We start from the raw sequence: 23,096 nt of genomic DNA on the forward strand, positions 1-23,096 counted from the left end.
AAAGCATTTGATACCCTAAATGTAACTAAAGCCCAGCAGCAAGGCTGCTGAACTTTTCCCTACTCTGCTATCACTGAAGACGGACCGGGTTTGAGGGTTGTCGCATTTCGTAGGGCAAGATTTCAACCACTACCGTTTGTAACTCAGTTCCAAGGGGTTAGGGCGACACTCGAAAACAAGGGGTAGGGGTAAAAAGAGGAAATGGGATTGGGCCTACGAGGTCAAAAAAGCTCCTCAACAGAAACTCAAATGCTTCCCAGACATCATGGACATCGTCTTCCATCTGAGTGATGAGTATGTTTCTTCTTTGGGTTTCAGTTTCATTCTCTGTTATAACGTGGAATTAATATTTTCTAGGGAATGGAGGACTTTGACTGATACATTTTTAAGCAGTAAATTTTTTAGTAGTTAAGATGCTGTGTGAAATAACAAAATCCTGAAACATGTTGTTACTTCTTTTTGATGTGTTAATTAAACAGGTCTTGAAAGTGCAGTTTGCATCGCTCTGCACAAACATTGTGATTTCTGTAGCAAAGTCGACAATGCAGAGTTACAAGCAAACTCTTATTGGTGTGGTTGGGATGGAAACAGCACTCATGGCAGAAGAAAAGCTAAAGAAAAAAGCTGAATCTGAGTCCATGAATCTGTCTGGCAAGTCTAGCACTACTAACTACACTGCACCTTTATCCCGATCCTCAGCTGAAAGGTAAGACTGAAAACCCCAAGAATATAACTTTTCATTTTCTGTTAGTCCCCTTTGCCGTACACCAGTCAGAGAATTGTGTCCCTCACTAATTTTGCAGTGATTCTCTAATTTCAACCTCAAAACAACAAAGAAACAAATCATGCAACCAGATAATTAAATGTATTAAAAAATCTGACTAACAGAGGTAGATAGAGTTGCCTAAATTCAAGCAAAAGTAGAAGATTGTTTGGAAAATAACTTTACAAAAACAACTCGAGTACAAAAGTAGAAGGTCAAAAAAAAAACCTTCTGACTAGCATAAAGAGCTAAAGTGGAACCTGTTAGTAAATCTAACATTTATCAGCTCCGCAAAAGAAGATTTGTAGGTACTAATTTTCCCTTTTTAATGCATTATTATAATTAAACAAATACTGAAAATCTGCATTTGTTGTAACAGTTATTTTGATAAACAAACATATTTAAAACCACACAAATATATGAAACACACAGATGTTGAAAATACATCAATCATAGTTTTCTATAAACAGACAGGCTATGATTAATGCACATGCCCCTTTTCCCATTTCTGAATGCAGAGATTCTATAAAATGAAGCAAACCACCAAAATATTACCTTAATATGTAATATTACCTTAATATGTAAAAAAACATCACTGTTGTGTTTCATATCAAACACAAATGTGATATTATTGAGTATTTTAATGAATATTTTCTTCTTGTGTTTTTCTCTTTATGTCTCAATCCAGATCTTCTGTGGACCAATCGGATCTTATATGTGACACTGTTGAGAGTTTTGTGAGTGAAATGAAAGTGGCGATGGAAAAGTAAAAAGGAAAAGCATCTTCATTGCCCAAGAACTGGAAGATGCCATGCAGTCTTCTGGCTACAGAGATGCTAAATATTCTGGAGGCTAAACTGAAACATTATCAGCCTGAGGACACTACTGTTCTGAGAGAGGCTGAAGAGAAAACTGAACTGGACACCACAGCTACTACAACAGCACATAAATAAAAAGCTGAACCTTCATCACAGACTTCAGAGGCTTTGGTGGCCCAACCTGTCCACAGTGCTGAATCAAGGGAAACATCAGCCAACCATGTTTCCCAAGTAGATGATCTCACCATTAGTTGCACAAATGATGTCACTGGTGGGATCAAACGTCTTTATCATCCAACAGTTTCCCATGAAGTCTGCAACATACCTACAAAAGGTAACCCTTCAGAACAGTCTGCAGTGGAGTGGAGTGATGCATGGAGTGATGCGGGAACTGGAAACAACAATCAGTTCTAGAAGAAGTTCTTCCAAAAGGAAGTTGGAATGCAAAAAAGCATTTTCCAAAAAATGTGAGATTTTTCCTCAAGATCACCCTGCAAAAGGAGCAGATCTAAAAACTGAGAGCGTCATATCGATCATGTCACCACCCCGTTAATATTGCCACGGTTTCACCTTCACTAAGATTTTTGTATGGATAAGATTACCTGCAAAGTAGTGGAGATATGCAAGAGTGAGCTACTTCTGTCAAGCTCTTCTAAAGCATCTCTCCACATCTCCACATCCCTTCCTCAACATCCTTTAGTCAAAGTAACATCAATTCAGCCTAAAGGGGTTCTTTTCTGAGGCTATTGAGGTAATTAGTGGGGCCACCAGCCATGAGGAAAGCATTATTTTTGGGAAGGTTGATTCTGTTTCTCAAATTATAGCAGTCACCCAGCCTCAATCTCACCAATGGTTGAATCTCATATCTGATGAGACAATACGCTGTCATGCACATGAATTGACTAATTTAACATTCGACTTTCTAAGAAATATAACTGGACCATCACATGTTTGGAAGTGCTCCTCAGACTATAACCTTTCTGGGTAAGGAACAATTTACTGAGGGATCTTATCCAGGTTCCTTCAGTGCAGGTCTACGTTTTTGTGGACAAATTCATTTAAATCATGTACCTGCACTTGTTGAGTCTCAAACCGCTTAGCAACCTGCGCTATTCGCAATTGCCTCAGTAATCAGCGCACGTGATGTTCGTTACTGTATTTTGTTACCTACACATACTAGAAGGTGATTCACTCGAAAGAGGCCCCGAATATTCTGTTGTAACTCCCGTTAGGATGAAGCAGTTTGAACCAAAAAATATGCTACATACCTTGACGTATGTGTAATCGATTGCATTGCGATGCTGGAAGTGATCTCTGTTTTCTGCCAGACACATTAAGGGGAACGGGGGTATGAACCCGGAAGTCGCAAACGGAGGTTGAATGTCGCGACGGCTGTCCGGCACCTACCTCATCGCTTGTAGAGTTGTAACACCACCAATTCCACCAGTCAGGGACAGGATTCATGTGATCATTTCAGTTTTTACCCACTTCCACCCTGATCCCACATGGTGTTTGTCAAGGCTGGAAACAAGCAAATACAGATTCTATAGAGGAAAAAATGGATTTTCTGGTAAAAACGTATTTTTTTGCCCAACACTGAATTTTGTTTAGTACTATCACAGATAAAACCATAAGGCTTATGTTAGATTCAGCTGTAGTTTCTCAGGCAAAATATGATGCATATTCCCCTGCTAATTTCGACCACTTTGCTAATACAGATGGCTAAACAATGGCTGACAGGTGTGGGGTGGGTTGTAACACATCTATGAAAAATGTTACAACCATCCCCATACATACAACTTGGAACATTTTACTGATTTTAATAATTTTATAGAATGCCTAGTCAGGAGGACTTACAGAGGAAAGACTGACAGAGGTGTGCCTGCTGATGTTTTACAAAAGCAAATGATGGAGTCACAAAGAAGGGCAAGTCAGTCTGATCAGTTGTAAAGGCACATAGGATCTGCCATGTGACACTGAGCAGATACTGCAAATCACTGCAGAAGCCAAAAGACCTGGGGTCTAGTGATCTTCCAAGTGTAGGTTACTGGAGCAGCAACAGACTTTTCTCTGAGATGCAGGAGAAGTGTTGGCTGAAATTTTGATTCAGGCAACAGACCTGTGTTATGGACAAACTCCACATGAGATAAGCATATGACAGGTTAACCACTGGGGAGTGGAATAAAATTGAATACTAGCACAGGTGGCAGACAAATCGAAAAAACTTTTTGTATCTATGAACTCTGCTCCACTTTCTTTTAGATCAGAAAATTTACATATCAAGTGGCAGTAATATATAACATGAAACAATCACAAACATGGGATGAAAAGCATTGTTCTGGGTTATTTTATTTCAATAAACATCCTTTTGTAGCATATTGCATGGTGTGGTCACTGTTTTTGCCTCTTATATCTAATTGTTATAACTTACCCCAGCATGTGTTACAACCTTCCCTGGTAGTAGGGTAGGTTGTAACAAAAAAACACCATGTATTTGACTTAAACTTATGAAGTCTATGATATCCTTGCTGAGGATTAAATTGAAGTAATTTGTAGTAAAAAACTATGATTACTTTGTGTAAAAGTTTGAGAACTTTAGCTCACAAATTCAGTGAGTTACAGGTGCTGAAACAAAAAGTTTTACAACTGTACCCAGTCTCCCCTACATTAGACTGTATTTTGTCTCATTAACTGTATGAGTACCTACCTTTTCTGTTAGCTGGGGTTTGGTACAGACAGCTTTTATAACGTATGTGTAATGTGTGCTTTTTCAGTTATCATTGAGGACAAAGATGAAAAAGAGAGAAGCAGAGAGAGAGAGAGAGAGAGAGAGAGGTAAAGCGGTAAATGAGATATAATCAATTTGAAACTACTTGATTTAGTGTAGGTTTCAAAACGTGTTTTCAGCTGAAAATAAACATCTAAATAAATGATTATTTGTTGAATGATTCATTAAATAAACCTAAACAGGGTAATTGGAGTCAAATAAGTTTATTGAAGAGTAATAGCAGTTTATGGAGGAATGGAGGAACGAGATAGGAACAAATGAAAGGAAAAGGTGCATAATAGTAATGGATAGGAGAAAAAAGGGAAATGATTTGGTTAAAAAAAAAAACTAAAGAAACTAATGTTTGGTGTAATACTCATATTCGGCAGTTGTTTTATTCACTATGAGATGTAGGTCACATTTCTGCAAAATGGACCTCATGGAACTGATCCAAGCTATTGCTTACAGCAAAAGTAGTTTTACATAGGTTTATTGGTAAGCTACTGGCTTCTAAAGTAGTCAGAGTATGGCCTCAGGTTAATGATGCTGTCAGGGTGAGGAAGTAATTGGTTAGTCAGGCCTTTGGCTTATGATGAAGTAAGAGTGAGCATATGTATGCTTACACGTATGCCTCAGATTAATTGTACAGTTAGGTTTAAATGTAGGCCTTAGGTTTATGATGAAGATAGAGTAAGCAAAAGGAAGCTTCCAGCTAGACCTCAGAGCTCTCTTGTAGTCAGAGCGCATAATAACAGGTGCAAAGCTAGACCTTAGGCTTAATGCGATGTTAGAGCTAGGCCATAGGCACATATGATGAAGTTAGAGAATGTAGAAGTGAGATTAGGGCTAGGCCATTTGTGCTTACAGTAGGCTTAGAACTGGAGCTCAGGCTTATGTAGTTTGAGTAAATGCTACAATTAGAGCGAGGCCGCTGGCTCATGATGATGTTAGAGTAAGGAAGAGAAAGTGTAACGTCTAGGCTTTAAGTTATGAGCAAGCAATGGTAGGTTTAGATGTAGGACATGTATAAGATGATGAAATGAAAGAAGGTAGGGAGCAAGGCATTAGACTTCTGATGAAGTTACAGAGATAAAAGTAGGCATTGAGCGAGCTTTTGAGTTCATGATGTACATACAGCTAGGCATGAGACTTATGGCTTCATCGTAATGACTTATGACTTATTAGGCTTCATCATAAGCCTAATGTCATGCCATGTACCTATTTCTATTAAGTCTAACTACACTGTTAGACTGAGGCTAAATCTAAGGCTAAATCTAAATCAAAATAAGGCTAAATTAGAGGCCTAACTCTAAATCTACTTGTGCTTACTCTAACTATACTGTAAGCCTACAGTTAAATAATAGGTTGATAGCTGGCCTATTGGCTTCTAGGGTAGCTAAAGTGAATGAAAAGAGAAACATAGCAAGGCTTGATGCTTATGATGAAGTTTTGATGGGAGAGTAGAAGTAGCTACAGAGCTATACTCTAAGATTATGATGAAATTAGCATAAGCAAAACTATGTTTAGAGACACGTTTTGAAGTTAGAGAAAGTAAAAGTGAGTTTACAGCTAGGGCTCTGGCATTTGATGAAGTTAGAGTTGGTAGTAGTGTGTTCAGGACTAGGCTTTAAGCTTATGATGTAGTTAGAGCAACCAAAAGTAGTTTAGAGGTAGGCCACAGCCATATGATGAAATGAGGATGAATGAAAGGAGGTACATGAAATTAAAGAAATAAAAATAGGTAAAGAGCTATGCTTTAAGCTCATGAAGTACTTGGAATAAGCATAATGTAAACAGATTAAGTAATACTAGGTTAAGAGCTAAGCCTTAGGTTTACGATAAAGCATATAAAATTAGGTACAGAAATAGCCATTAGGCTGTTGATGAAGTTAGAGTAAGTGAAAGGAGGCTTACGGCTATGCCTCAGGCTTATAATGCAGTCAAATAAGGCTAAGCTTTAGGCTTGTGATGTAGCTAGATAAGCAAGAGGAGCCTCACAGCGGGGCGTCTGGCATCTGATGTAGTCAAGTACTTAATAGGTGTAGAGAAAAGCCTTAGGCTCATGAAGAAGTTAGAGTGAATCGTAAACTTCTAAGTCCTAGCTCTCTAAACTACTGTTACGCTATTTTTTGGCTAGGCCTCAGGCTTACCGAGTATTCAGAATAAGTAACAGTAGCTATAGAGCTTGGCCTTTGATTTATGTTGGAGTTAGAGAATGTCAAAGTCATGGAGTTAGAGTGAGTGAACAGAGTTCTATAGCGAGCCATTAGACTGATGATGAAGTTGGAGAAATGAAAGCTGGTACAGAGCTAGGCTTTCAGATAATGATGTAGTTTGAGTAAGCCAAAATTAGCATTTCAGCTGGGCCTCTTGCCCATCATGATGTTAGAGTAAGTAATATTAGGTTTAGACCTAGGCCTTTGGTTTCTTGTGAAGTTGCAGAATGTCAAAGTTGGTTTAGGGCAAGGCCTTAGGCTAGTTAGATAAAGCAGTTGTAGGTATGGGGCTTGGTTTTAAGCTTTGGAAGTGTTTAGAGTGAGCATATGTAGGCTCACATCTAGGCCCCAGGCTTATATTTATAATGAGTAAAAGTTGGTTTGGAGCTAGACCATTGACTTATGATGTAGTCTGAGTATTTCACAGATGGTGGCCACTACGTTTGTAATGAGTTTAGGCTAAATCAAATTAGGGTCAGAGAGGGGTTAGGCTTAATTTTCTGCTAGGGTTAGGAAAAGCTTTCCTACTCGGTTTACGGCGAACTTATGGTAAAAATAATTAGGTTTAGAAAGAGCTTGGCCTCGGATCTCGGGGTTAAGGTCAAAGTTTTTTTATATACTGCTTTTTACAACAGCACATCAACAGAGGACTTGCTCTGGTCCCAGCGGCCGCCGACTTCACGCGTGTGCTTTATGCGTTCCAATAGAGCTCGTTTTGCCCATAGTCAGCGAGGCACTCGGCCGCTAGGAGTTCGCCAGGCCCTCGCTGATGCTCTCCTCGAACGCGCCATTGATCTTTCCGAAGGCTCACGCCGTAGTTTGCGCCTGTTTTCCACCGATTATCGCTCCAAATGCATCGTTTCAGGTTCGGAGCGGCGGCCGCGCGGCGCCCTTTTGAGATCGACCTACGAAACGAGGCGTCGCTGCGCGCACATTCCCGTACTCGGGACACACGGCAGAGCCTCTTCTAGAAGAGCGAACCGTTGGGCGCTCGCCAAGCGGCGCTTTCGCTCGTATTTTGCCTGATAAATGGCACAAGAAAACACAAATGCGGGCGCGTCAGTGAGGCACGGCTGCACAGCGCCCGCCGGGTTGAGTCTACACCGTTCTCATGTGGCTTTTAAGGGGCCGGACTTCGCGTGCAACTGAGTTTCCTCTGAACAGGGAAGTTTGTGTTCATTCTTGCTCCGCTCCCAGCAAAAGCTAAAGGATGGCAGAAGTTGCTCCCGCTCCAGCCGCGCCGGCCAAAGCTCCCAAGAAGAAAAGCGCAGCCCGGCCCAAGAAAGCCGGTCCCAGCGTCGGTGAGCTCATTGTCAAGGCTGTTTCACAGTCCAAGGAGAGAAGCGGCCTGTCTCTCGCCGCTCTCAAAAAGGCCCTGGCTGCCGGCGGTTACGACGTGGAGAAGAACAAATCCCGCGTCAAGCTCGCCCTCAAGAGCCTCGTGACGAAGGGCACTCTGGTGCAGACCAAAGGCACCGGTGCGTCAGGCTCCTTCAAGCTCGGCAAAAAGCAAACCGAGGCTAAGCAGAAGCCGGCAAAGAAAGCGGCGCCGAAAGCCAAGAAGGCCGCCGCCAAGAAGCCCAAGAAGGTAGCGGCGAAGAAGCCCGCGGCCGCCAAGAAATCGCCGAAAAAAGCCAAGAAGGTAGCGGCAAAGAAGCCCGCGGCCGCCAAGAAAATCGCCAAGTCTCCCAAGAAAGCCAAGAAGCCGGCGGCCCCGAAGAAGGCGGCCAAGAGCCCGAAGAAAACAAAGGCCGTCAAGCCCAAAGCAGCAAAGCCCAAGGCGGCGAAAAAGGCCGCACCCAAGAAGTAAACGCGCTGTTTACTTCCCAGAATCCAAAACGGCTCTTTTAAGAGCCACCCACATTTTCTATTCAAAGAGCATTTCCTTCACGCTGGTCATTACTAGACAGTAGTGATATTATATGAACACCGGGCTCAGCATAATAATCGAGTGACCATTTGCATTTACATGGATGAGAATAGGAGTGGGAATGGGGTAGGAAAACAGGGACGTATTTAAGTTTCTTTCTTTCCTTCTTTGTCTTGATATCTCATTTTCTCTCCCTCTCACTCACTCAGACTCAGACTCGCACACAAGTGGCAGCACGACGGGGAGGGGCAGAAGCGGGATGCTTGGAGAAGAGCGGTGGGCGGACCCTAGAGTTGGCCGGCGCTAATGTGATTGGTTGTTGGCGGCCGTCGCATTTTAGCCAATAGAAACGCAGTCGCTCTCATAAGAAGGGCGTTCGGACTCAGTAACGTTTCATTTCAGTTTTGTTTGGTGAAATTGATTGAAACACAAAATGAGTGGCCGAGGTAAGACCGGCGGTAAGGCTAGAGCCAAGGCCAAGACTCGCTCCTCTCGCGCTGGGCTCCAGTTTCCTGTAGGCCGTGTTCACAGGCTTCTACGTAAAGGTAACTACGCCGAACGCGTCGGCGCCGGTGCGCCCGTCTATTTGGCAGCCGTGCTGGAGTATCTGACCGCTGAGATCCTGGAGTTGGCCGGCAACGCCGCTCGCGACAACAAGAAGACGCGTATTATTCCTCGTCACTTACAGCTGGCTGTTCGTAACGACGAGGAGTTGAATAAACTGCTCGGAGGAGTGACCATCGCTCAGGGTGGCGTGCTGCCTAACATTCAGGCTGTACTGTTGCCCAAGAAGACCGAGAAAGCGGCCAAGACCAAGTAAATTACTTTTCTCCTGATTTGTACAGAACCAAAGGCTCTTTTAAGGGCCACCCACCTCAACGACAGAAGTGCAGTTTTTTCTTTTGCTCTCCCACCAAAAGAGGAAGAAAAAGGCGGCCGTTGAATGATCAGTAATTACCAGTTATTGTGTCTTAGTGAAAAAAAAGGCGCAATGTAACCCCCCCCCTCCCATTACGTACTGAATAAGGTTTAAAAGCTCTTATTCTACTCAAATAAAATAAATGAATAAAACGAATAAAAACAAACGAACCACTGTGTAACTGCGCGAGTCAAGGCGAAATAACAGGCATGTGATTATAAATGAACCAAAAATCAGAGTAACGTTACACACCGCGTGTAAGAGAAAAAAAAATTAAGTAGTTGAGCCCGCCACGGCGGTGGGGCGGTGTCTTTTTTCAAAACAGAAGACGCCCAATAGCGTTTAGACCACGCATGAACAGCCGTCCAATGAGAGGCGGGAACATCCAAGACGCCCAATGAGCGGCGAGCAGCTCAAATGCTTAAAAAAAGCTGCGGCATGCGAATGAGCTCATTCTTTTTCTTTTGTGGAAAAGAGTGGAGTGCCACATCATGGCAAGAACCAAGCAGACCGCCCGTAAATCTACCGGTGGTAAGGCCCCGAGGAAGCAGCTGGCTACCAAGGCTGCTCGTAAGAGCGCCCCGGCCACTGGCGGTGTGAAGAAGCCTCACCGTTACAGGCCTGGCACCGTGGCTCTGAGGGAAATCCGCCGTTATCAGAAATCCACAGAGCTGCTGATCCGCAAGCTGCCCTTCCAGCGCCTGGTGCGTGAGATCGCTCAGGATTTCAAGACCGATCTCCGCTTCCAGAGCTCTGCCGTCATGGCCCTGCAGGAGGCTAGCGAGGCGTACTTGGTGGGTCTGTTCGAGGACACTAACCTATGCGCCATTCATGCCAAGAGAGTCACCATCATGCCTAAGGACATCCAGTTGGCCCGCCGTATCCGCGGAGAGCGCGCTTAAATTAATTGGAGTGTTCCCAAGTTGTACCAAAAACCCAAAAGGCTCTTTTGAGAGCCACCTAATTGTTGCAGTCCGAAAGAGCACGTGTTCTAGCAAACCGCGAGTTCTGTTATGTGCTGTGATGTGGTAATAGGGCTTTATGAAGAGCGCGCGAGCGCTGAATGAGTATGAAAGCGAGCATCTCTTTGTGCAGTTGTGTGGTGCGCTTAGTTATAGCTCAGCTGCCGAGATGTTCATTCCGAGAAGTGTCTGTAGTACAGTAAGATGCTCTATGTGATGAGTTATTGTATAATAGCACCGAATATGTAGTTGAGTTATTAGTTTGCTGATTAGAGAAAGCGGAAACAGTGCAGAAAGACCGCCCAGGTGTTTCGGGCGGAGGGCGTTTTGTCATCAATAGAGCTTGGATTCCATCGTGTGGTCAAAATAAGAACCTGCAAGTAGTAGAAAAAGCGAGATTTTCTTATGCGGAAATGTGTTGCTGAGTGACTTCTTGAATTACTGTTTGTGAGGCTGCGAAAATAAAATGACAATAATAGTCTAATTACTACGACCAAACCACATTTCATACAGTAGTTTTACATTTAAAATAAGGAGTTTTCCGGTCTTACTCCGACTTGTCAGTTCACGATTTGAACACAATGGCGCCCGAGCTCCATCCGTGACATATGCACGTGAGCTATAGCATTTATTTCCTACATAAACTCTCCCATAAACACGAATATATTGTATACAATACACACACACACATATTGACATTATGGCTTCATATCAAACCCATAATTAATGTATCATGCTTGTTAATCTGTTGGTTGGTTGTTGATTTTTCCTGCCATATCCTCCTGAGACCCAGAGAAAAAATTAGAATAAAATTAGTGTATTGGCTGGAAGAAACTTCACAGTGAACATTTTTCAAAAACACTTTTTTATTTTTATTTTATATACATGTCCTTAATAGTGGACAACAGGACGTTAGATAGTAATAATAATGATGTCATATGTCTTGTTTCCTATACTGCATCAGGCCAAAACACTGCTGCAACATCAGCAACAACTTCAAAAACCTTGTCATCAATCTTCAAAGTTCAGGGCATCCAGTCAGTACAGCTTTGAGTGTGTCATTTAGCAGCAAACTGTTTCATGGTAGGCATGAATCTTAGGTATAAATGGAGAGGGAGGAGAATTAGTTCATTTTTAATGTTTTAATTTTTAAAAGTCCAATTGTATAAAAGCTCAGATCCCTCCCTTAAATGCCTGCATACACTTAATTCCAGTTATCCATTAAGCAATAAGAGTAAAACCTAAAAATACTGTTGGTACAAAAAAAAATGAGCACCATAAATAATAATAATAATAAAAAAAAACACATACAGTAATATCACAGCAATGTATTTAACTATTAAGCTTACATGTTGTTGCTTCTAATCCTACTGGATCAAGAGGGGTGTGATTATCCTTTAATTTTCTCTGCCTCAGTCAACTTCCTGTCACCTGTGATACCATGAATTTCATCTAAAAACAGATTGTTAGTTCCAGTGTGCACCACAAAGGACATCAAAAAAGTATACTGTTGTTATTTGGCTAAACTTTTGTGTGTATCCATAAAAATTGCTCTGAAAATGAGCTTAAATGTTTTTCTACCTCAAGCATATCAACTATAGGCTTTAGAAACATCTTAAATGCATACTTGTCAACTACTTACTTCTCTTGCATCCATAAAATGAGGTTGCTGAGATGGCAGCTATTTTGAAGAGACAGAACTCCTGCTGCGAATGACACACCCCAACAAACAAATGACATATAACTGGAAAGGCCAGGATGTCCTCTACAAGGCGCACCAGGTTTCAGCACTGTAGCTTACATGGTTTTTGTAATATCCTTTGGGGACTCATATGAATGAATTACCCAATGAATTACCAGGTCTCACGAGAATATATTGGTGTATCGTATTGTGCCAGCAGATAGAATCATGGTAAAAGTATGTCTAAATAGTTAGCTAATTGGACAGTGGGTTTCTTTGTGAGGCAAAAGCTTTTACATTGACAGCCCATCAATTTTATGACAGCATTTTCTATTGCAAATTTGACTGGGAATTTATATAATTATAAATTATCGTAGTTAGCACAATGCACATGAAGCACGTGTGACATATAGTGTAGTTACCAATGCATGAATGTTGGTACAGATACACACACACACACACACACACACATCATCTAAACCGCTTATCCTTCTGGGTCGCGGTGGGGTGCTGGAGCCTATCCCAGCTGTCATTGGGCGGAAGGCAGGATACACCCTGGACAGGTCGCCAGTCCATCACAGGGCAGACAGACACACATACACATTCACACACACACACACACACACCTAGGGACAATTTAGCATGTCCAGTTGACCTGACTGCATGTCTTTGGACTGTGGGAGGAAACCGGAGAACCCAGAGGAAACCCATGCAGACACGGGGAGAACATACAAACTCTTGGTACAGATAGGTCATCATAAATGTATTTACAAAAAGTGTGTTCATGTTCATTGTGCGGTGGGTGCATACCCTTGAAGTAATAGTTGAAGTAGTTTATACTTTTTATAATTTTTTTATACTTTATAATTTTTAGCAAAAGAAGTCTAAATTTTACTGTATACCAAAGAGTCAGAAATTATTTTAAGTGACATTCAAGAACTGGCATATAAGCACATGGGAAAAAATGGTGTCTTAATTGTTGTCAATATGCCTTACAAAACTCATGTTGAGATTGTTGTAAGCTTATGATTGTTTAACTTATTTCTAAACATTTTGCATTTGTTATAAGTAATTTATCAAGTGGAATTATGTCACCGTGTTGCTTATTTTTATGAATATGCTTGATACTAGCAAAATAATCTGCCAAGGTAGTGAGTTGAATTTACTTGTTAAAACTAGTAAGATGATGTTTAGAAAGAAGTTAAAGAATCTCATAAAAGGCTTACAGCTATATAAATATGAGAAACAAACTATATTGACTAAATTTATGACACCTTGTCAAGATACCGTTTCATGCAGGGAAAAAGTACACATTTTTTAAACTGAGGAATTCTGACGAACTGTGAGGCCTCTGGTGCAATTAATTCATAAGTTTTAATTTAGAGAAGTAAAAAACTACACACTCAATATCATTTAAAGCTGTTCTACTCTATTCTCTAAATAAGTATGTAGTTTAGTAACATAGTAAAAAAGTACAGAAGTCAGTTTAAGCACTGACTTAAATACATTTACATATTTACGTCCAAAAATAAGAAAAAACGTTTAAAGTATTACATTACAAGTATAGACAAAAATGTGCTGCAAATGTGCTGATTTGAGCATAGAAGGTTGAGGTAGAGGTATTTGTGGGTTAGTTTAGGTTGCAAGAGTGTTGCGAGTAGACAGCGCAGTGTTTTAAAAAATATGTCCAGGTACTGAAATATCTGCCACTCACTCAAATATTGTGCCTCATGTGGAAATGAGGTGTGTGCTACCTTGATCCCATGTTGCTGTATTAAAAATGGCATATGAGTGTCTGGGAACAGTCTGAAAGATGAGGTCTTTGATCACCAGCTTTATCCTTCCAGTCTCATCATGAATGTTGTACTCAAAATGTACACATTCTCAGAGGATGCCTGGACAGATATCACTTTGGCTGTGACTTTGCCAACCTGTGAGATTAAAGAAAAATTATTTAATAGAACATGTTTTCTTAAATAAAGTGAAAGTGTGTGTGCATGTCTTGATTGGAGGAATGTAGAGGTTATAATTAAACAAAATATATGTTTGTACAAGACATGAAACATATCACTTCACTAAGTCCTTTAACGTGTAGCTGTTCTGTTACTAGCTATTATAACATTGTCAGACTGAACTGTACATGGATTAAAAATGGATGTACAAAATGGATTAAATAACCTTGCAATATTCTTACATCTCATAATGAGACATAATATAAGATTTCTTGCAGTGTAGCATTAAGTGCCTGTTGTAGAACTTACGTCTATTTGAACATTCTGGTTTACAGAGTTATTCATTTATGGAGACTCTCACTTTCTGGTGATGTGGAAGAGCCAATGTTGATTGATGTTGAATGATTTGTCAATGATTTTGAAGGTCCGGTAGTCTGTTGGTCCTTTATTCCAAATGATACTTCTGTAGGCTCAAGACTGGACCCTTGATGTACCCGTACATCATAGTCATGTCCAAGGTCTGTGAATTGGATTTAAAAAAGGAAAAGAAAACATGTAAGTAGCCAACATATTTCATCAATACATTACTTTATGCATGTGATAAAGTTTTCAGGGGTAATGTGCAAAAACTAAACAAACAGAATACATGGCAAAGAAACATAGCTGGCTAGATTGCAGGGATTTTTTTTTTGAAAAATACAGCAAAACACTTTTCAGCATGAACTCTGTGTTGATAGCTGAACATGCAGTTCAGGAAAAAATATCTTGTAAAGTGAATTCACATTACATCTAGTTGATATGTCTAATATTTCTCAAATTGAAATACAAATGCAGTAAAATTATACTGGCAGATCATTTTGCTTGTTGCAATCATATTTCTCTATTTATTTTACTATAAAATTACTTAAAACAAGTACAATATATGCAGAAAAGTAATGCAACATGTTTAAAGACTAATTTCATTTCAGGGACTTTGAACTGAATTGAACTGTTGATCTTCCACTGAACTGAGAATATACTCTTACTGTAAAGCAAAGGTTCTCGATCCTGGTCCTGGAATTTCCCCTATGCTGCACATTTTATTGTTTTCTAAGTTATGTTAGCATTAATTACCCTTACAATATCCTTGTGATTATTTAGGAGGTTTGCAATAAATACCAGCTGAAACCTTTTCTCAAAGCAAGTTTTTGTTCATAACACACACAAACGACATGTTTATGTTACTAATTATTTTTACAGCTTTGGAAACAAAGTTTTTAAATAACCTACTTCACAAAAAGTTATTGTAAGAAATAGTTAGAAATATGCTGTCAGGTGTCTGAGACATTGTTTTATGATACTCTGCATATAAGATTTTGGCCCAAACCCAATTTTTAAAATACATTCAAGGCAGAGAGCTACATACAGAGCACTGTAATAAAATATTTTATTACAAAATATGATTTGTAATAAAAATCAATGTAACTCTGTAATAAAATTCTCCTGTTAATAATCATGTTACTGTTATCTCTTGAAAACTACTTTTTCATATTTGTTTTCACAGAATTAATGTTGTTTCTAAACGTTTATCAGTAAGACATGTTATATAGTTTATTACCATTCCTCATGCAACACTCACTAGGTTTACCTTGACCAAGGAATGAGGTTAAGAGAAATTAGTAAAGGTGGGTTGCCTTTCCTAAATAACCACACATGATTAGAACAATGAGAACAGCAATGAGAACAGTCTGACCAGTTCTCAGAATGCCCATGTTCGAATTCCTTTTCACACCTGTATAAGATGATACAGTTCATCAGTAATCCTGTTCAAGTTCAGTTCCCATTCAAACTTTTAGCAGGATATCAGATGATTGAAGCAAAGGTCCTCAAAGCCCCTTGAAGTTGGTCTTTTACTCAAAGAACTACGATGACCAGTATAAATACCAAAAGAGATTATCTGGATTTGGAAGAAGTTCCCCAACAAGGGTCTTACATGCCATACATACTCAAGTTTCCATCCAAAGCTGTTCTTCTTTCCTTTGACAGCAAACTAGGGGGTTATCACTGCCCTCTAGCAACTGGGAAAGGAATGTCCCCAGTGACAGTGACTGCAAACTGTCACACTAATAAGAGAGTCCACTATGTTTTAAAATACTCTTGAGATTCTGTACCTGTTTGTCCGGCTTCTCCTTCTCATACTTCAGAGCAGCGATCTCCTGAAATCAGAACCAATGTAAGACCATTACAGAAAAGAACAGCGGGACACTCAGTAAATGATATTTGGACTCTCCTAGCTACTACTAATAGAAATGCTGCTGCACACAGCTTGTTCTTGGCTTGTGTTTGATTGAATAGAACTGAACTAACCAGTTGGTTGATTTTCAGATGCAGGATGTACATGTCCATGATGGAGGTCTGATCTGCAGTGGGCAGATCATCGAACCAACGTCCCCTAGAGAACATTTTCAAAAGCAGCTGAACGCAAACACAAAATACAGTACAACACTCAGAAAGGCTTTAGGTAACATAGACTAAATAAAACGAACAATACTAAATAATCACACCTTTTATCCAATTCATTTTTCAAAAAATTCAATCAGACTGGGACAAAATGTAAGACTCAGCACCCAATAAACTAAATCTACATTTTTCAGAAAACTAAAATGACCCAACTGTCATAATACATCAATATTTACTGACCTGTCCAGCACGTTTTAGTCTTTTCCTGTACTAACACACCTGAACCAAATAGTGTGTGTGGAAAACAGTAGGAAAACGGTAAAATGTGCAGGACAGGGTTCTCTAGGAGCAGCACTGGGAACCTGTGTTCTAGACCATACATGAGTGTTGATTATGGAGGTAGGTTTTTTTTTTATTTAATCAGAGACAAATGACCTTCTCATGGTGTAATTTAGTAATACTTGAGCTAATACAGCTTCAAACCCACTGTGGCTAATAAGGGGCATTACGGCTAACGTTCAAATCACTACTTACATTAAGCAGCGGTTCAGATTGTTGGAGTTCTGCACCTACACCCACTCACCCTCCCACCTGAGCTAAGCTGCACTCAAAAGCCACCCAAATTGAAAAGAAAAAAAGGCTCAACACAAAAGTCTTCAAATCATCAAACTAATAAAAACTCTTAACAGCAGCTTAGGTTTAGTAAAAGTTTATTTTATGTTGCAGTGGTTCAGATCCAGCCCTTATATTCCAAACAGCTCTCTTCATGTCCCTAAAGCAAACCTACAGTATTAGCAAACTGTACACATAAGTGTATCTTCACAGGCTGAAAAAACATCAACTGAGAACTAAGCTGGCTAGCTAAACTCTATTTAAATACCTTAGCCAGCTAGCTGTCACTGCTTAGCTAGCATAGCTGTTTATTGGCTACAAAGTAATAAAACAGTACAAACATAATGACCCGAATTAAAAATTAATCATTTGTATAAATACATAAAAAAACATAACTCAATCTTAAAAAAAAGAATTAGAAAAGTTGTTTCATTCATTCCTGTCTTACCTGAGAAAGCTCTCTGAAACTCTGCACTGTCATAAACTGTAAAATGGCTGCCTGGAGTGAAACGGCTCAGAAAGAATAAGACATAGTTACTGAACTAACAAGTTGGATGAACTTGAATTTAATTAGATGTATTAACTCACAATTATTCTTTCATTTTTCTGAGTTCAGAAAATAATTACTTTTCTGCAGGGTGTATACAGTGGAGGAAAGAAGTATTTGATCCCCCACTGACTTTAAAAGTTTTAATACAAAAAAATAAATGAAACATCTCATAATTTTATGCCAGCTTTATTTTAACAGTGACACACAGAATATCAAAAGAAAAACTGAGAAAATTACATGAAATGAGAAATAAAAATTAATTTGAATTTCATTGAAGGAAATAAGTATTTGACCCCCTAGTAAAACATCATTTAATGCTTGGTGGCAAAACCCTTGTTGGCAAGCACAGCAGTCAGACGTTTCTTGTAGTTTTTTATAAGGTTTGCACACACTTCAGGAGTAATTTTGGCCCACTCCTCTCTGCAGATCATCTCCAAATCCTTAAGGTTTTTAGGCATGCATTTGGAAACACGAAGCTTCAGCTCTCTCCATAGATTTTCTATGGGATTGAGGTCAGGAGACTGGCTAGGCCATTCCATGACCTTGATATGCTTCTTATGGAGCCACTCCTTTGTTTCCTTGGCTGTATGTTTTGGGTCATTGTCATGCTGGAAGACCCATCCACGACCCATTTTCAGTGCCCAGGCGGAGGCAAGGAGGTTGTCACCCAGGATTTTGCAATACATGGCCCCGTTCATCTTCCTGTCGATGCGGTGAAGTTGGCCTGTGCCCTTAGAAGAAAAACCCCAAAACATAATACTTCCACCACCATGCTTGACGGTGGGGATGGTGTTCTTAGGGTCATATTCTGTATTTTTCTTCCTCCAAACACGTCGAGTTGCGTTGAGGCCAAAGAGCAAAATTTTGGTCTCATCTGACCACAGCACCTTCTCCCAGTCTCTCTCGGAGTCATTAATATGTTCATTGGCAAACTTGAGGCAGGCCTGGACGTGAGCCTTCTTGAGCAGAGGAACCTGGCGTGCACTGCAGGATTTTAAACCATTACGTCTCAGTGTATTACCAATGGTTTTTTTGGAGACTGTGGTCCCAGCTGCCTTGAGATCATTAACCAGCTCCTCCCGTATAGTTCTTGGCTGATTTTTAGCCTTTTTCATGATCAATGAGACTCCACGAGGTGATATCTTGCATGGAGCTCCAGGCCTAGGTCGATTGACTGTAATGTTGTACTTCTTCCACTTCCGAATAATTGCACTAACAGTTGTCACCTTCTCATCCAGCTTCTTACTTATGGCTTTGTAGCCCATTCCAGCCTTGTATAGGTCAACAATTTTGTCCCTGACATCTTTAGACAGCTCTTTAGTCTTGCCCATGGTGGAGATGTTGGAGTGTCACTGAGTCTGTTGGCAGGTGGCCTTTTATACAGGTGACAATTTGGGACAGGTGTCTCTCATGCAGGTAATGACTTCACTGAGATTAGGGTGTGTCAGTGGTCTGTGGGAGCCAACATTAGTCATGGTTTTTAGGGGATCAAATACTTATTTCCCTCAATGAAATGCAAATTATTTTTTATTTAAATATTATTTAATTTTCTAGATTTTCTTTTTGATATTCCATCTCTCACTGTTCAAATGAAGCTACCATAAAAATCATAGAATGTTTAATTATTTGTCAGAGTACAAACTTTCAAAATAAGTGGGGGATCAAATACTTATTTCCTCCACTGTACTTCTTTAAGTAAAGCTAAAAAAAACAAGTATTCCAGTCAGGTGTTAGCTGAATGTAAAAAATAAGAAGCTTTTTTTATCTATGAAGAATTTGTTTATGTGGGAGTACCTGCTCATGTGTAATGAGTTTCACCAACCAGTTTAGGCAGGAGTTTGGAGGTTAAAACCTGGGTCCAGCTAGTCCTCTGGGAAGAGAGGAGGGAGAAGATGGGCTAGCTATGCAGTGTATGTTTTTTAAAACAGTTTTGCTGCCTGAAGCACCCATACTTTGTCAGTGGGCAGGACAAAGAGGCCACTGGAAATAGTACGAACACCTTGTATGTTTTTTTTGTTTATTTGTCCTGGCAAGCCCATGCATTTTTTTCACTTCACCCTCCTTTCAGTAGTAATAGCTGTAAAGTGTTGGCTCCTGTGCATACTATCACCACCCTTGGCCACTCAGTGACCTCAGTACCACAAGAGAATAAGCAGAAATTGGGGAAATAGGACAGGTGATTCCTGTAAACTTCATGAAAAAGTTGATGTAGACTACTGATGAAGTGGACCCATCACAACAACTGTTTGAAAGCACACACCTAATACTCCTTTATAAAACGGATAGTTCTGTTCCTAAAATAGGATTGTCCTACGTTTGAAACCATTGTAAAAATCTACTATATATGCACACCTTTGACCCCCTCACAACAAATGACCTTTGTATTACTGCGCCACAGCACAAAGAAAAAACACCTGTGCTGTTAATGGAATAATCTTTAACTCTCATACTGCTCACATGGACCACCGAGTATATTGATGAAGTAAGAACCTGTTTTTGTTTAAACTGAGAGGCTGGCGACTTATGTTCTCAACTAGAACTAGGCTGGTCAGCTAGTTAACAGGCTAAACTACATCATTAATATCACAAGCTTGATTTAAAGTACTTACGATGTGATTAACTGTAAACTTGCAAGATAAAAGTCTAAAGAATATCACTTGAATGGATTACACCTCAAATGTCCATTGATTCAAATGTCCATGTTTCAGTCAGAAGCATCAATCCCAGGCTGAATCCCAAACGTCTCCGTACTCCCTAAATAGTGTGCTAGCTATGGAAATTTTAAAAATTCTAGTCCCTTCAGCCAAGTAGTGCATCATTTATCGAGTATGGATGTGGCTGAATCCCAATTGACTATTTTTTAACTATACTATGCACTGTTGGGGTGCAGGATCCAGTATTGTAATTCTTACATTGTGCACTTTGCCATTTAAAATTCAGCCTCAGCGGGAGAAGAGGGGCATCGTTGTATTGGTGCTAAATAAGACTCTGTGGCAAAAACTACTTACAAAGTGAAGATTTTTGCATTTAACAGTGCTGTGTTATCAGATAAGAAAAAAAGGTAAAAAGTTCAAGAAATTACCGCAGTACATGGTCTTCTCATTCAGCAGTCCATAGTTGCTTAGCAACAATACCATACACTAAACGGACTACATTTCTCAGCAGAATACTTACGTCAATTGTTATTAATAATAACGTAAATTATTTTCTGAAAAATTGTGTGTTTCATTATACACCGATCAGGCATAACATTATGACCACCTCCTTGTTTCTACGCTCATTGTCCATTTGATCAGCTCCACTTACTATATAGGTGCACTTTGTAGTTCTACAATTACAGACTGTAGTCCATCTGTTTCTCGGCAGACTTTGTTAGCCCTCTTTTACCCTGTTCTTCAGTGGTCAGGACCCACATAGACCCTCACAGAGCAGGTACTATTTGGGTGGTGGATCATTCTCAGCACTGCAGTAACACTGATGTGGTGGCGGTGTGTTAGTGTGTGTTGTGCTGGCACGAGTGGATCAGACACAGCAGTGCTGCTGGAGTTTTTAAACACTGTGTCCACTCACTGTCCACTCTATTAGACACTCCTACCTTGTAAGTACACCTTGTAAATGTAAAGTCAGAGACGATAGCTCATCTGCTGCTGCACAGTTTGTGTTGGTCATCCTCTAGTCCTTAATCAGTGGTCACAGAACGCTGCCCACAGGACACTGTTGGCTGGATATTTTTGGTTGGTAGACTTTATTTTATTTGAAGTTAGGTACAAAATATACAACAAAGAGAATATATGTATACATTCTAAAAAAGAGATTAACAATCACAATGCTAACCGTTACCCGTTTTAACACCTTTGTATCATATTTTTTCTGATTTAACATTGTGTTAAAAGTAACACAAAATTTATCTTCAACTGAACACACTGATGTGTCTAGTTAGAAACAGAATGTGTTGTTTAACATATTTGTTTCAGGAGTGTATATAAAGAATTTAAAGTATAGTAGGATTGCGCCATGATTGTCCTCTCTAGCTGTGCACACAGTGATGCCACTTTAAAATGTGTTAAAATACTTCTCTCGCCTCCTGGTATTTGGACTGCCAGTAGGAGGACATCATGAAATTGATTTCCAGGTAAAGGAGGAGAAGAGGAAGATCGGAAGAAAAAAATAATAAACGTTCAGGGTTTCTGGATGCAACCCAGGGCTCAGAAAACTAGATACTGTCCATTTGGGGTGGGGGTAGAGCAGAAACCTTAGAGACAGAATTCACAGACTAGCTTTTTTTTAGCCCTACACCAGGATAGCTGGCAAGGTTTTAAGGTTGCCATGTTATTGTGAAGATTAACAATGCAATTAACAATGGGGGAAGAGAGAGGTCTCATTCAGACCAAGATTATTCACATCTCAAAGACAAAAAAAAACAAAACATAATGAACACACCCATGCATTCATCAATCAATGAAAGAATAACTTCATGAAAGAAATTAATTCATCATTCAACCCCATTTCCAAAAAAGGTGTAAAAAAGGTAAATAAAAAACAAAATGCAATGATGTGCAAATCATTTAAACTCTATATTTCATTGAAAAAGCTTCAAAGGCAACATATCAAATGTTGAAACTGAGGGATTTTATTATTTTTTTGAAAAACATATGCCCATTATGAATCAGATGCCAGCAACAAATTCCAAAAAAGTTGGGACGGGGGCAACAAAAGGCTGGTAAAATTGTGTAATGCTAAAAAAACACCTGGTGGTTATTTGGCAACAGGTCAATAACATGATTGGATATAAAATGAACATCCCAGAGAGGCTGAGTCTTTCAGAAGTAAAGATGGGGAGGGGTTCACCACACTGTGAATGACTACACGATAAAATAGTGCAATGATTCAAGAATAAAGTTTCTCGACAGAAAATAGCAAAGGTTTTTTGCTTTTCATCATCTATGGTACATAATAACATTAAAAGATTCAGAGAATCTGGAGAAATCTCTGTATACAAGGGACAAGGCCAAAAACCAGCATTTGCTGGCTGTGATCTTCGGGCCTTCAGACGGCACTGCATTAAAAACAGACATGATTCTATAGTGGAAATCACTGCATGGGCTCAGAAAAACTTCTGAAAAACACTGTCTGAACACAGTTTGGCCCTGCATCCACAAATGCTAATTAAAACTCTTAAACGCAAAGAAACCATACAGAAAAATGCTGCCACCTTCTCTGGGCCTGAGCTCATTTAAAATGGATTGAGGTGATAGAGAAAAGAGTCCTGTGGTCTGACAAATCAACATTTGAAATTCTTTTTTGGAAATCATGGACACTGTGTCCTCTAGGCTAAAGACCACTCAGCTTGTTATCAGTGCACAGTTCTAAAGCCAGTTTTACTGATGGTATAGGGTTGCATTATTGAACATGGCATGGGTGATTTGCACATCTGTGAAGGCACCATTAATGCTGAACGCTATATACATGTTTTGGCAACATATGCTGCCATCCAGATAACATCTTTTTCAGAGAAGGCCTTGCTTATTTTAGCAAGACAATGTCAAA

At 39.9% G+C, this 23,096-nt stretch overlaps 3 protein-coding genes across 3 annotated transcripts; all 3 read left to right on the forward strand.

The window, feature by feature from the left end:
* The first annotated feature begins 7,733 nt into the window (after positions 1-7,733).
* On the forward strand, positions 7,734-8,397 carry LOC118827264 (histone H1-like). The gene has a single exon (XM_036598557.1). It carries the CDS (start codon positions 7,775-7,777, stop codon positions 8,372-8,374), a length of 600 nt encoding a protein of 199 aa, XP_036454450.1. The 5' UTR covers positions 7,734-7,774; the 3' UTR covers positions 8,375-8,397.
* Positions 8,398-8,849: 452 nt separating this feature from the next.
* Positions 8,850-9,742, forward strand: LOC118827266 (histone H2A-like). The gene has a single exon (XM_036598559.1). The coding sequence runs from the start codon at positions 8,868-8,870 to the stop codon at positions 9,252-9,254; it is 387 nt and encodes a 128-aa protein (XP_036454452.1). The 5' UTR covers positions 8,850-8,867; the 3' UTR covers positions 9,255-9,742.
* An 8-nt stretch (positions 9,743-9,750) lies between these two features.
* On the forward strand, positions 9,751-10,992 carry LOC118827265 (histone H3). The gene has a single exon (XM_036598558.1). The coding sequence runs from the start codon at positions 9,845-9,847 to the stop codon at positions 10,253-10,255; it is 411 nt and encodes a 136-aa protein (XP_036454451.1). The 5' UTR covers positions 9,751-9,844; the 3' UTR covers positions 10,256-10,992.
* The last annotated feature ends 12,104 nt before the right edge of the window (positions 10,993-23,096 follow it).

The sequence above is a fragment of the Colossoma macropomum genome, unplaced genomic scaffold (genome assembly GCF_904425465.1).
Source record: "Colossoma macropomum unplaced genomic scaffold, Colossoma_macropomum, whole genome shotgun sequence".
Taxonomy (NCBI): domain Eukaryota; kingdom Metazoa; phylum Chordata; class Actinopteri; order Characiformes; family Serrasalmidae; genus Colossoma; species Colossoma macropomum.

Coding starts and splice junctions, on each gene's coding strand:
- LOC118827266 (XM_036598559.1), top strand. CDS start 8,868: ATGAGTGGCCGAGGTAAGACCGGCGGTAAGGCTAGAGCCAAGGCCAAG.
- LOC118827265 (XM_036598558.1), top strand. CDS start 9,845: ATGGCAAGAACCAAGCAGACCGCCCGTAAATCTACCGGTGGTAAGGCC.
- LOC118827264 (XM_036598557.1), top strand. CDS start 7,775: ATGGCAGAAGTTGCTCCCGCTCCAGCCGCGCCGGCCAAAGCTCCCAAG.